This window comes from Amphiprion ocellaris, chromosome 18 (assembly GCF_022539595.1).
Source record: "Amphiprion ocellaris isolate individual 3 ecotype Okinawa chromosome 18, ASM2253959v1, whole genome shotgun sequence".
Taxonomy (NCBI): domain Eukaryota; kingdom Metazoa; phylum Chordata; class Actinopteri; family Pomacentridae; genus Amphiprion; species Amphiprion ocellaris.
The window spans coordinates 17,826,860-17,841,631 of record NC_072783.1 but is presented as its reverse complement, the minus strand read 5'-3'; the positions used below and the strand labels follow the sequence as shown (position 1 = coordinate 17,841,631).

At 40.5% G+C, this 14,772-nt stretch overlaps 2 protein-coding genes across 3 annotated transcripts; one reads left to right on the top strand and one right to left on the bottom strand.

Moving 5' to 3' along the window:
• Nucleotides 1–661: 661 nt before the first annotated feature.
• On the bottom strand, nt 662–9,338 carry LOC111571607 (RNA-binding protein with serine-rich domain 1-B-like). Of its 2 annotated transcripts, none has more exons than XM_035950303.2 (7): nt 9,295–9,338; nt 6,894–7,040; nt 6,397–6,576; nt 6,060–6,162; nt 3,386–3,539; nt 2,983–3,124; nt 662–2,824 (listed from the first exon to the last, which is right to left on the bottom strand). In XM_035950303.2, coding segments are annotated over exons 1-7 (828 nt in total). In that variant the 5' UTR covers nt 9,297–9,338; the 3' UTR covers nt 662–2,724. The 2 variants fall into 2 exon arrangements, with proteins under 2 accessions (XP_035806196.2, XP_054860847.1); XM_055004872.1 differs by lacking the exon at nt 9,295–9,338 and adding an exon at nt 8,988–9,009.
• A 482-nt stretch (nt 9,339–9,820) lies between these two features.
• Nucleotides 9,821–14,422, top strand: LOC111571613 (solute carrier family 2, facilitated glucose transporter member 11-like). Its single transcript, XM_035950306.2, has one exon. It carries the CDS (start codon nt 10,041–10,043, stop codon nt 11,655–11,657), a length of 1,617 nt encoding a protein of 538 aa, XP_035806199.2. The 5' UTR covers nt 9,821–10,040; the 3' UTR covers nt 11,658–14,422.
• Nucleotides 14,423–14,772: the final 350 nt, after the last annotated feature.

The window sequence follows — 14,772 nt, the reverse complement described above, 5'->3', positions numbered from 1 at the left end:
ATAGCAGGCATTGACAGCTTCCTGAATGTAGGCTGTTGAGGCTGTTGTACAGCAGTTTGGAAGGACTGATCCAACATTCCTGGAGTTAAATGTGGTAGTCTGCTGTCCTACAATGAAAGGAAGACAGACAGTAATGTAAGTGGAGGATTTAAGGCTCTGTTAGTCCGCTGTACTGAAGGCATTTATTCATGCCGTCCACATTTTAACACAGAATTATTTGCCATCACACTGAGTTTAGAAGTTTATCTTCTATTTAAAATCACACTCACCTTGTGTAGGAAGGACCAGCAGCACAGTTACACACAAACAAGTCAGTCCACAGCTACTGAAGAAAGACATCCTTGGTTCAAGATCGATTCAGTAAAATTTAGTGTCTGGTATCAGCAGTAACTAGTCTCACTTTTCAGAGTCACACAGGAGTGATGGTGAGGTTCTGACTTTCCACATGAAAAGTCCAGTTTATAAATGCAGTAAATGTGGGGTAACACACACACACACACACACACACCCCTCATTACTCAGTGTAAAGCAAGACCAACATCAGATGTCTTTGTGACTAGCTGCTCAATGTTCCTCCTTAAAAAGCTATTCTTAAAAAAAGCTTTAAATAGATGTACTGACCTGAGCAAAGGTGGGGTATTGTGAAATCAGACAAAAAAACCCCACTTTAAAACATAGCTTTATTGTCAGAACCGCAAGATGAACAGCACACTTTGCCTGCTGCACAAAATGAGACACAAACACAAAATGATTCACAGACACTTTATCAGTCTGGCGCTAATAAAAGCAACATAACTCTCACTCCCACAATTCAAAACACAAACGTCTGAATGAGAGGTTACCTATGAGGGAGGAGGTGGACAAAAAGAACAGAGATTCCCGACACAGTGACCCTCTGACCTTTTAGTACTGACAGAGCAGTAATGACTGTCATTTTCAGACTTCTGTTGAAACAGAAACTTGATGTGACACATTTGTTCCGTTGTCTTTGGAATTCACTCAAAGCACTGGTGCTGGAACATCACTCACAAATTTGGTCAGATGTTGCAAAATGACAGCACAGAGCAAAAACACATCAGCTGTTAGTGGGTCGGCCCCATCCCAGCATCTGACAGTTTCAACAAAAGATGAACAGTATGAGCACCACTAGTCAGCCATTCACTAGGGTCTTGTTTATTGTATGGGAATCCTGTTATTTAGTCCAGCATCCCCTATATTCCTTACTGCCATAGAAGTGGCAGATGAAGTGTGTGATTTCTCAAAGAAGGGGAGGGTAACAGTAAATTTATACCTAAATTATGACAAATAGCACCATATAAACTGTGTTAATAATGTACTAAAATGACACCAGATAGCACTAAAATTCGAGATCTGGTCCCTTTTGGATGGATTTCATTGACTAACATATTGATTATATCAATAAATAAATATTAAAACAGTTTTAAAGTGACGAGAACACAGACACTAGAATCAATCAGTAGATTATATGCTCCACCCTAATACACCTTCAATATACGATAGTAAGCGACTGGAAAAAGCAGTTTTTTATCATATGGCTTAAATATAGCTTAACAATGAACTTTATACTGATTTTTCAGTGCAAAAGCAGGACTGGTGACATCACAGCATTAGATACATTGGTAGATTTAAGTCAAATGGTGTGCACAATACACAAAAAGCCTTCACCTGTGCAAATGTGTAAAATACCCAAGCAGGATGTAAAGTGATACATTGACCAGGCTGATATAGTAGAAAATTTTAGCTCGCTGCAGGTATGCCGACACCACTGAGAAATTGCAAGGTGAAATATGTTTAAAGTCATTTTTTGAAAAGTAGGTGGAACAGGTTTATTTTCACAGTAAAATGTTCATTCGAAGGAAAAAGGAGGGAAAAAAAAGTTGATCTCTATCACAATTTGATTAGGTTGTGTTTTTACATATACGGTGTTATACACTCATGAGTGCTGACATCAGTATCCTAAAAAAAAATGTTGTATTATATGGGCTACACCTAGCTGCAACCTTCCTGAAATTATAATCTTAATCATATTCAACAGAGACTCAGTGCACAGTGAGGAACCTCTATTTTTCTGCAGAACAGTCATGTCTCCCGAGTAACCACTTTCACTTCCTATAGCAGGGGTCAGCAGTTAGTTCCAGACCTTTCAGACAGTGTTCTTTAGAAAGACAACACTATACTAGAAACAAAGGCTTTCTGGAAATGTCTGCAATATATTTTGCTAATGTCTTTTAATTTATTTAGAAATGAAACATATTTTAGTGTTGGTTTTATGATTGTATATATAGACAGGTAATAAATTAAAGGTAAAACAAATATTAAGCAGCTACCACATGCTGCCAGAACAGCTTCAGTGCGCCTTTGCATTGATTATCCAAGTGTCTGGACCTCTGCTGGAGGGATGAGCTCCATTCTTCCAAAAGGTATTTCCTCATTTTGTGATTTAATGATGATAGCAGACCGCTGTCTAACATGTTGGTCCAGAATCTCTTGAGATCTGTTGACTGTGAAGCCCAACATATAAGATTCACATCATTTTCATACTCAAAAATAATTTACTGGGTGAGTAATAATTCTGGTGCCTGTGTTCTCATCACGTATTGGTGTAACAGCACAAAAATGTTTTTCTTGTTTTGTCGCACTGATCAAAAGGACAGAACAGAACAAGAGCAGATGTACAGGGGAGGGCAGGGAGTTTCCAAATCTCTAGCGGGAAGAGTTGGAACTGGAGCGTGACCGGTGGCGGCGTCGGCCGGGTGATCGAGACCTGCGCCGCACCGGAGAGCGTCGCCGAGGAGACCGAGACCTACGAAGACAGAAAGGAAGAAAAAGAGTTAAAAGAATGAGAAGGATGTCACAGAAACCAACAGTAAACACAGAGACAAGTAAAATCAGGTTTCTCTCGTTTCTTCAAATGAACCACTGCTCCTCCCTCTCCAGCGTTAGTATTCACATACTGATTACCTTCTCCGCATTCGAGGAGGAGTTCGCCGCCACATCGGGGGTGGAGGAGGCATCCTGCGTGGAGGGGACAGCCTGCGAGGAGGGGGACGCACTGTGGGAGTCAGCACGGCCGTGACTGTGATTTCCTGACCGTCAATCTGACCTGAAATACATCAGTGTCAGTGCTGCTCTGAAGACTTAATCCTGGAATCCGTCTAATTAGAGACATTTTTTGTGAAACTTTGTTCATATTTGAAATGTTTGTCCTTTATTTTCATAGTTTTCACAGTGTCCACTGACTGAGGAGAAAAATAAATGCTGAAAGACATTTGTATGATGCATTCATCATATCAGACTGAAGTTGTTACAATGACTAAGTAATCACTCCAGTGCTTAATGTTCATGTTCCTCCACCTCCTCCTACCTCCATCCATGTGTTTCAGGGCCTTCTCTGCCTCCTCAGGGGTTTCAAACTCCACATAAGCGTAGCCCTTGGACAGATGAGGGTGGATGCGGTTCATCGGCATGTCAATCATCTTGATCTTGCCATAAGTGGAGAAGATCTCCTGGATGTGTTCCTTCAAAAGCAGAAAATTGAAATGTGCCACTACATAAATGAGATCTTTCTATCTCTTCTTGCTGTAAGCAGAATACGTATCAGCTCCTTATATGAAGGGAATTAGTCGATTTTTCTCACAGTTCTGCTCATTGTATGCTTAATTCTGCATTTACTAACTCTCCTTCCATTTGTTCCCAGTCACCTGATCCCCACCCACTAACCTTTTCCCCTAATTAGCTCTACAGTACTTCTGCCGGCCCAGTTTCAGTCATTTCCTGCCAGATAATATTCCTGATCACCTGCTTGTTCTGATTCCCTGCCAGATACTGGATTCAGTCCTTGCCTTGTCTCTTTTTGATCTGTTGTTCCATGCTTTCTGCTTTCCTGTCATGAGTACCAGCCAAGTTTCAAAATGTTCCAGTCAGAAATCCTATTAACTGCACTACATTTGCCAAATAAAATCACATATACTTGAGGCAGTGAAAACTTGTCTGCTTAGGATAACTGGAATGATCATAATTTGCTGTAGTAATTTGGTCCTAACCAGATAAGAGGCATAACATTATTACATAAGTGACTCAAGTGATGGGGTAATATACTGGCTGTCCCAAAAAAAAAGTTGCACACTCTAATATTTCATTGGATCGCTTTTAGCTCTGAGAATTGCACACATTTGCTGTGGCATCATTTCAATAAACTTCTGTAAATTCACAGCATTTATTTCTGTCCAGAGTTGGACTAATTTTCTACCAAGATCTTGCATTGATGATGGGAGAGTTGGACCATGCTCCAGCACATTCCAAAGATTCTCAATGAGGCTGAGGTCTGGACTCTGTGGGGGACAATCCATGTGTGAAAATGATGTCTCATGCTCCCTGATCCACTCATTCACATTGTGAGCCCCGTGAATCCTGGCATTGTCATCTTTGAACATGCTCGTTCCATCAGGCAAGAAAAACTCCATTGATGGAAAGACCTGGTCATTCAGTATATTCAGGTAGTCAGCTGACCTCATTCTTTGGGAACATAATGTTGCTGAACCTGACCAACCCCAGATCATAACTCTAACCCCCACAGGCTGGTAGGCACTAGCCATGATGAGTGCATCACTTCATCTGCCTGTCTTCTTACCCTGATGCCCCCATCACTTTGGAACAGGGTAAATCTGGACTCATCAGACCACATGACCTTCTTTCATTGCTCCAGAGTCAAATCTTTATGCTACCTAGCAAACTGAAGCCATTTTTTCTGATTCGCCTCACTGATCAGTGGTTTTCTTAGAGCTACACAGCTGTTTAGCCCCAATCCTTTCAGTTCTGTTCGCATTGTGCGTGTGGAAATGCTCTTACTTTCACTATTAAACATAACTGCGAGGTAATTCTACTGTTGATTTCCTACGATCATCTAAGAGTTTGTTCAGACCACATTTGTTCATTGAAGATGATGGTTCACCACTATCCTTCAGGTTTTAATAATGTGTTAGACAGTTCATAACCCGATTTTAGTAATTTCAGCAATCTCCTTTGTTGTTTTCTTTGCTTGATGCAGGCAAGACAACTGGACCTGTAATCACCACATTTTAAGCGCAGAGTCTCTATTTTTCTTATTACACTGTGCCACTAATTGCTTCCTGAGAGTACTATCCACATGGTGACTCACTTCCTCACATCCCCCAAGTTAATGTAGCAGTGAGGTTACTGCAGGCAGTGAAAGTACTGTGTAAAAACAACCTTTATCTGGTTATTAAATTTCCTACCAAGCCTACATTCTGATCTGTTTGTAGCTCAGTTTTGTCATTTTGCATCAGATTTTGGTCATTTTTATTCTAATTTTGGATGGGTTTTTTTGTCTTATTGTAGTCATTTTACATCTAATTTTGCTCATGTTATGTCTTTGTGGTCTTTATGCATTTCATTTCAGTTATTCTGTCTCTATCTATGGTCTTTTTATAGCTTACATTGATAGTTTTGTAGATCGTTGTGGTCTTTTTGCATCACATTTTGGTCATTTTGATTCAGATTTGATCAGTTTTGCATCTTATTGTGCACAATTTGTAAGTCTTTGTGGTCTTTTTGCATTAATTTAGGTCATTCTGGATCTCAATTTGATCTTTTTGTAGCTTCATCAGTTAATTTTATATATCATTTTGGTCAGTTTTTGTCTCATTCTGGTTTGTTTGTGAGTCAGTTTTGTCATTTTGCATCACATTTAGGTCATTTTGCATCTGATTTTGATCTTCTTGTGTCTCTATACCTCATATTCATTTTTTCGTGGTCTTCATGTCTCTTATTTTTTCTGGTTTTAAACCAATTTGATCTTTAAATCTCCCTCTGCAGGTTTTCAGGTGTTTTCCGATGAACTTGAGGCTTATTTATTTCCAGCGTTGTTCAGGAAATATTGAAGATTATAAACAAAAAAAATAAGATGCAAATATCCAAAAAAATGTTTTCCAATATTCAAGCAACATTTAACAGTGTAAAATAATAAAGTAAAGCAGTTACAACTCTGATCTTTATAAGCTCTTCTGGTGATCATTTACCTTGATGACATTTCTGGTCAGCCGGCCCAGGTAGACCTTGGTAGGTTTGGGTGTGGGGCTTCTACGTCGTCGATCTCTGTCATCCTTCTTTGCTGATTTTGATCTACAGAGATGTTTCAGTCATTTAATATTTTAGCTATTAATGAAATGATCTCACCCTGTACCACTTAGAATGAAATTAAAGTTTAAGTTCCTATTGCAACAACATTACAAGACCAGAATTAAGTGAAAAGAGTAGACGGTTGAACATTATTCATGAAAGAGCTAATGTTCAGTACTTGCTTGATTCATTACTACATTTAAGCTTTAAACTACTTCACAGTAACTAGATTCCTACTTTGAGCGTGACCGTCGTCTGTTGTTGTGGCGTTGGCGGCTGGGGCTCGGCGAGGAGGATGAGGATGAAGAGGAAGAGGAGCGGGAGCTGGAGGAGCCCGAGTGGCTGGAGGCAGAGGAGCTGGAGCCACTGGAGGATCCAGAGCTGGAACCCGAGCTGCTGCTGGAGCTGGAGCTGGACCTTAACGACATATTAGACTTTAAGATGGGATGGATCTGATGGCTGAACTTGTGCAGGGATGGAGGGCTTTAATTCAAAAACTTAATTCAAATTACATGAAACACAGTTCAAAGCACAATGGGATATGGGGGCCAGTTGTTAGATACCACAAATGAGACACAGTGCAATTACAAGAAATGTCTTCTCCCTTCCCCATCCCTCCCTTTCTCTGCTGCCAAGTCTACATAAGTAGATCTTTTGAAATGATAAATTAGCCAGATTATGAGTAGAATGTACCTGGCAGCCTTCAGATTGACTTTGTAAAGACAGTCTCTGACCTGCTGCTGCCACTGGAAGCACTGCGTCGTGTCCGGTTCTTCTCTCGACCCCTGTCTTTGTCAGCTCCCTCTTTTTTGGTTTCTGACTTCTCTTTACCACGCTGTTTACTTTTGTCATCCTCCTTCCTCTTTGTTGGGGAAGGTGCCCTGTTGGAGAAAACAAATTCAAAATCATAATTCAAGACATCTGACGTCCGTTAGCAGATATGATATCAGACACCAACTGAGCATACAAAATAACAACATGTTTGCTGACAGGAACATCAAAACTTCAGACTAAGCTGACTGTTAACATGTGAACGTATCCGTGTACGGTAATACAAAAAAAATCATGCAACATTGGCCTGTTCTTTAAAGCACGCTAAGACAAGTGGGGTTTAAAGTCCAGTACCTGACTTGAATGAACAAATAAGTGAAAGCTAAACTCTTTCCACAAAAATCAGTTCACACAGTTCAACAGGCTAATTTAATAGATATTCAGGTAGTCAAGATAACTGCATGTGTGCAGTAGACTGAAGCAGCCTGAGAGGTCAAGTATGGATCAGATTCGAGTAGTGATGGTCTTGGCTACCAAGAAGCGCTTACTATTTGAAACGTAAGAATAATTACAGTTCCTGTTAACAAAACCAGAGAAAATGTGCCATTTTTGCCATACATTTTGTGTTTTTCTGTATCTGCGTCATGGCTGCACAGTAGTTCGGTGGTTAGCACTGTTGTCTTCTAGCTAGAAAATCCCTGGTTCTTGTCCCAACCTGGGCCTGGGATCTTTCTGAATGGAGTTTGCATGTTCGTCCTATGCATGCGTGGGTTTTCTTCGGGTTCTCCAGCATCCTCCCACAGTCCAAAAACATGCTGAGGTTAATTGGTGATTCTAAATTGTCCGTAGGTGTGAATGTGAGTGTGATTGTTTGTCTCTATGTGTAGCCCTGTGATACACTGGTGACCTGTCCAGAGTGTCCCCTGCCTTCACCAGAAGTCAGCTGGGATCCAGCACTCCCATGACCCTAATGAGGATTAAATGGTGTGTAGATGATGGATGGATGGATGGATCGGCGTCATTGTTGATCATACAGGAAATCAAGCTGTTATTGATATATGATTCATGCATGAAGGCGGTTTATCACTGATTCATTTGAAGATGCAGGCATGCATACTTTTCTTGCAATCACCATAATGCCTGGCGGCACAATATCATAAAATAAGTGATTCTTCAGCCAGCTGAAGCAATTGTTATTCAACTGTTTAGTTATTAGTGACATTTATATTACTTAAAATGGATAAAATCTAAATGAAGTGCTTGATAAATGATTGTATCTGTTGTTTCTAAACATAACGCTCAACATGGTACAGCTTGCGTACTGACTAAATGCGCCATGATTGACAAAGACCAGCACATGGTTTGGGATCTTTCACAGACCTTTTCTAATTCACTAACAATCCATACACCTACTAACCACATCTAAGTTTGCTATTTTGGCATTGTTTAAAATGTATAATTCAGTACATTTTTAAACATGATGTCAATCAGGAAAACAAAGGGATATGATTTTAGATAATGCACTTGTGGCCATTATGACCTAAATGTTGCAGTTGTACTGTTAACTATTTATGTATCCATTATAATAGTATTGCAGTAATTCAGATTGAGATTTATTTTAAATAGCTTAAGTTTAAAATTTTATAATACATTGCATACCATGAATGCGCATCTTCATAATGACCATTGTGTAATATATTTAAGTTATCATTTCTTCATAGATTTTTTGTAAACTTTAATTTCTGGCCTGATCAGCTCACACTTAAGTTCAGTTTCCCAGCATATGTTGAGTAAGTGAGTTTGAACTATGATTTTGCGTCATTCATCAGAAATCCCATGCATGTCAATCATTGTAACTGAAATAAGCCCAGCTTGTTTGATAATCATCGTTTGTAGAACAGACCCCTGAACTATAATAGGTCAAACAGTTTTATCTACCTATAACCATTCTATTATATCTAATTTGCTTGTGTTACAGGCAGCCCACCAATTGACAGACAAGAACTTTATCAATGCTGTGTCCTAGAAATGTGCCTCTGCACTGAAAACATACTTACATTATCCACAGAGTAACGCATTTTCTTCAAGCAATTCATCTAAAATTTCATGTAATTAAAAAAAAGGACAAACGCTCCGTCACTTGCTGTGGCAAGTCGGCTGTTATAGACGTAATAAACAAGGAGCTATGCTAGCTCGACAAATACTTGAATAGCTAGAGAGCTAATAATTGCATTGTATGAAGTGCTGATACACGCATGCACATTTAAAACCAAAATATAAATTTTTATTGCAGCTGTGGTGTGATACGTTGCCATTTATTAGCCATGCATAAACAAGAAACACAAAATGAAACCGTTTACTCACATCTTTCCTTTAAGCCTACTCGCGACAGGAATAGTCGCAGTAAGATGACGTATCTGTTAACTTGGGGTAAACCAATCAGAAGTGTTTACGCACACAGAGACGGCCATGCAACGCGTCCGGAATTTTTCTCCCTCACCAAAGACTGCCAGAGCAATAGTTTGTAATGAAACTGGCTATGTATCCCTGACTATGTCTTTTCAGGTGCTCATTCTAAACAAATGTAGCACTGCTGCTATGTTTCATACAGTATTAATATTAAAATTGATTTTGGCTTGAGGTTCAATGCAGCAAAACTGATGCAGGTCACAGTGTAGGACTGTAAAATCGTATGTAATTTCATCATTCCACGTAACAAATTTCACGTTTTACGTTTTTGTTAATTACAGCATTTTTAATGTTTTAGCAATATTGTTAAATTGATATTCATGTTTATAAAGCTCAATGAATAATGAAATTGCGAATAGTGAACAGCACAAAATTGTCTTACAGACCGTACTTAGGGAATAGTAGCCATAATTAAACCCGGCATCACCGTTAAATTATTTCCCCTTCCTATCAAACTGCTGTACAAGGACAGTGTCCGCTGACCAAAGACCAAGGACTATAGGTAGTCTCTGTAAGCTGTACTTTACTGAACAATAAAGTTAAACTATCACAAGCTACCTCCAGGGCTTGTATTGAAGTCACTGCTGTAGCATACTGAGGTAAAGTTACACACTCCTCCACCTGTGACAGCCAGCTTGCACATGAACTCCACAGGAGATACTGAGCCAGAAGAAACCAGCAAACCCTCCGGCAGTGCCAGGACTCTTGCCTTGACTGTGTGCTCTGCTGCCATCGGAGGAACATTCCAGTATGGCTACAACATCTCCATCATCAATTCTCCCACCAGGTATATCCAGGGCTTCATCAATGACACCTACATGGAGCGATGGGGCACAGCTTTGGACACTCCTCAGGTGACACTAGTGTGGACTCTAATTGTGTCAGCGTTTCCAATGGGCGGTTTGCTAGGGGCCCTGCTAGCAGGGCCTATGTCGGTCCGCTTTGGTAGAAAGAAATCGCTGCTTCTGAACAATTTCTTCCTATTTGTTGGTGCTGTGCTTGTGCTAACGTGCAGGTTGGCCAAAGCCTTTGAGATGATCCTCCTCGCTCGCTTTCTGGTGGGGATGAACTCCGGTGTCAGCATGAACGTCCAGCCTATGTACTTTGGAGAAAGCGCACCCAAACATCTGAGAGGTGCTGTGGCTTTTTCCTCTGCTGTTTTCACTGCGTTTGGCATCTTCTTGGGTCAGGTTGTGGGACTCACCGAGGTGCTGGGTGCAGAACCTCTTTGGCCCTACCTGCTTGCTAGTAATGCTTTGCCAGGGTTGATCCAGCTGGTTACCCTACCCTGGTTTCCTGAGAGCCCCAGATACCTTCTGATTGACAAGGGAGACAGGGAAGGATGTGTCCAGGCACTTGGGAGACTCCGTGGAGGGGAAGCTCCTGTCTTGGAGATGGAGGAGATGCTTCAGGAGCAGCAGCAGCAAATGTCCGCAGCCTTAAATTCTGGATCAGCAGCTTCTGCCAAGACACCCTGGTCCCTGTTTAAGAATAGAAACCTACGATCCCAACTCTGGACAGTAATGTTTGCTAGTAGCGCCATGATGCTCTGTGGGAATGATTCTATCTACTTCTATGCTTCCTACATCTTTTTGGAAGCAGGAATTCCACCAGAGAAAATTCAGTATGTCACAATCGGCACAGGAGCATCTGAGCTAACAGCTGCTATCCTGAGTAATCTCCTGATTGAACGTGTGGGACGCAGGTACCTTCTCATCGGGGGATACAGTCTTATGACCTGCTGGGGTATAGTCTTCACTGTAGCTCTTACCCTGCAGAGCCGTAACGTTGCGGGGATGGCATACCTCAGCATGGTATGTGTGTTTTCCTACATCCTCAGCTTCGGCTTGGGCCCTGCAGGAGTGACGGGGATCTTACCGGCTGAGATCTTCGACCAGGCAGCACGTCCAGCGGCGTACATGGTCGCAGGCTCACTTATGTGGATCAGCCTGTTCTTGATTGGAATGTTGTTTCCTTTCATCGTCAACGGCCTGGGGAATTTCTGCTTCCTGCCCTTCCTGGCTGTGTGTTTGGTGTCCGCTGTGTTTTTGGGGCTTACCTTGCCAGAAACGAAGGGCAAGACACTGGCTCAGATTACTGCAGCATTTTATAGGAAAAATGGAAGGAAAATGAGAGAAACTCCAGACAGGCAGGTGGATGAGCCCTTACAGGATCACTACCAGCTGGGTAAAGCCTGTTCTTTCACTACCTTAACGCATGATGCTGAACCTGATCCTGACTTAAAGATCGGTGACTGAACTTTGACCTCCAGTAAAACTAGAAATGAAGCTTTCAGTGCCTTTGTGTTGTTGTTATGCACTTTCACTGTTGGATAGATTTCTGGGAAGATGAAATCATATGTCTCATATTTAGTGGAGATGATCTCTTTGTAATTAGAATGTCCTGTTCATTAGCATTTGTGTTCTGAAGTAAGTACTGAAACTGCCCTTAAACTTATATAGAGCATGGTCACAGAACTAAACATCCTGACACTTAACCCGACTGTAATCATGGCACTAATGCCTGTATTACACTTTCCACCTCCATAAATATTAATGTAGGTCTGTTAGGTTCTGAATGACGTACATTTTATAATTGCAAGAGTGTGCCGCAGTGGTGTGCATGTGCAGAAACTACTGTGCTTGTATTGAATGCATCCTTGAAGCAAATGCAAAAGTAGTACAATAGTAGCAAATACACATCAGTGGAGTCTGCCGGTGTCCATGTGCCTGTTTGTATAAGAGTATAATCAAGGCTTAAGTCCTTCCCAATAGAAGTTTACAAAAGCTCCTAAATTGCTGCTTACCTCTTTAATGTACTGAACCGTCCTGAACTTTAATATATTCTAATATCAAGAAAGCTGTCAATAGGCTCACACACCTCAAACTTACCCACTTAAAAGCTCACATTACAGGAGTTTCAGGTTAACCCGTTTCACCCCTCTCGTAAATCGGAAAACTTTGGTCCAGGACCTTGATCTTGAACTGATATTCAACCCAGATTATTTGGTAATGTGAGGAGTTTACAGATGCAGCTTTAAACCTTCCAAACTGCTCACAGAGAATATTAAACATGCTGGATATTTACAAATTAAAATCTGGATGGTTACGACTATTATGCTACCACATTTAAATGTATTCCAGCTCATGCTAACTGCAACTTGCCAACCACCATTTTCTCATCCAGACTTGTGTAACCTTCAGCTTTTGTTTTTTTAAAGTTATTTTTTTGGCCTTGTTAGACAGGTTAGTAGAGAGGCAGACAGGAAAGCAGGGAGAAGAATGGGAGGAAGACCTGCAGCAAAGGGCTATGAGCTGGAATCGAACCCAGGCCGCTGCACTGGGGACTAGAGCTCCTGTTTATGAGTCGCCACTCAACTAGCTGGGCTATCTGGGTGCCCCAGCCTTTGTTTTTTCTATAGTCCAACCGTTGCCAGTGTTAGGAAGTAAGAAAGCTTGACATTGATATATCTGTAGATATACATGTAGTATGTTAGAGTTGCCTTAAAAAGGGAAAATAACTAGATTACTGCTTATTTTCTCTCCCATAATGTGTTTTACAGACTAGTTAGCGACTTATGAAGACAAAGCTCGACTCTGCACCACTGTCTGCTTAGAGCTCAGAACTGCGTAACTAGACAAACTACATGGCACCATTTCCAAGCATTTCCTTATATGCTTAGAGATGTAGTTCATTATTTTTTATTTTTACTTTAGAGATGGAATTCTAAGCATCCCCAAACATCTTTTTCTGTATTATGCCAATGCGATATATATCTGTGAAAGGTCAGTATCTGCCCATAACATAGTCCAACTGATATATCAGACAAGGTTCAAGATAATATTTATTAACCTTGAGGGGCAATTTGTCTCGCAGTCAGCAGTACACCACAGTGGTACATAATTTTGCTACCACAATGTCCATTTTTTTTCTTACTGCAAAGTATTATTTGGGCAATCTGTTTCTCATTTTCTTCCTCTAGCACTATAATCTGAATAATATCCTTGAGTGTGTGATTATTGTCATTTTCAAATCTTGCCACGTGTGCATGTATGCGGTGTAGCCTGATTTCAAAACCTGTGAGGATTTTAAAACTCCTGTAGTGTGAGCCCAGCCTTACCTCATATTGATATAGACTCAAACTCTCCGTAGGTCTTGTCAATAATACATGTGTTTGCAGTCGAGTGGGGAATTATTTGAACTTTGTGCATCAAAGGATTACCCACTCTGATTCAACACTTCTGCACTGGGTAGATAACAGTGTTTGTTTGTAATCTGGTTTTGTTGTGTGTTTATCCAGTTCAGTGAGCCATGCTTATGTACATTTTCTTATTTATTGATTCAAATGACAAAATCGGACTGAGTGTAATTTTTGTTTCTATTAAATATGCATCAACTTGACTGTATGTGTAATTTAACAATATTAGATGTCCCTGTCACTTTTATGTGCATTTATTTATTTGCCATAAATGGTGCCCTATGGTTGCTCTGTGCAGTCTATATGTATGAAGGCAGCTCCTCAAAAACACCAGCAGATGTCACCATTGTCTTTGTGGTTTGCTTTCCTATATGTGATGACTTATAAAGCAGTGTGGACATAAAAATGAATCAGACATAAACACCTGGGTGAGGATGACACTTTTAATGTCAACAGCTGGTAGTTTGCAACCCTTCCACACCTTCTGTTCACCCATCTGTATGTTCCTTAATTAGCCTTTGTTACTTTATTATTTCTGGTAATGAATCAGATACGCAGACAATCGTCTATTTATGTGCTGTTGTAGCATGTAGCATTTGCTGTGCACTGACTGAATGAATCTGTTATTGAATGACACCGTCCTTCCAAAGCATCTAATGACAATCTTCAATGATAGTAAGAATTTAGTAGAAATCACCCTTTGATTCTCAGGCTATATTTATATTTTCCTCTATAAAAAAATTGCTGTTATTTATTGAATCATATTTATTCACTGCAAAATACTATGGCATGTACAAGAAAAAAAATAAAAAGTGGTCCCCCACACATTTGTCGTCTACGTGATTCAGTTAAGTTGATTGATTCCGCCTGTCTGAGACAACTGCTTTTTTAATTACATTTAATCACATTACTTTGGCTCCCTTCACTCCTCAGCACTTTAATCCATCTGCTCTCACCCACTCCTACTAAAACTGTTACCACAATACCAGTGCTGTTTGAGAACACCTCACTCGACATTGGGGAGCAGTTCTAGTGTGCGCTTTCGTGGGACTCTGTTACATCATTTCAGCATAATTGAGCAAAGTCTATATGACAGTCAAGTAGGATTTGTGTGTGAGGCAGAATTCAAGCTGGAACTGTTTTAATAATCCCATCAGGAGGCAGAACATTTCTCC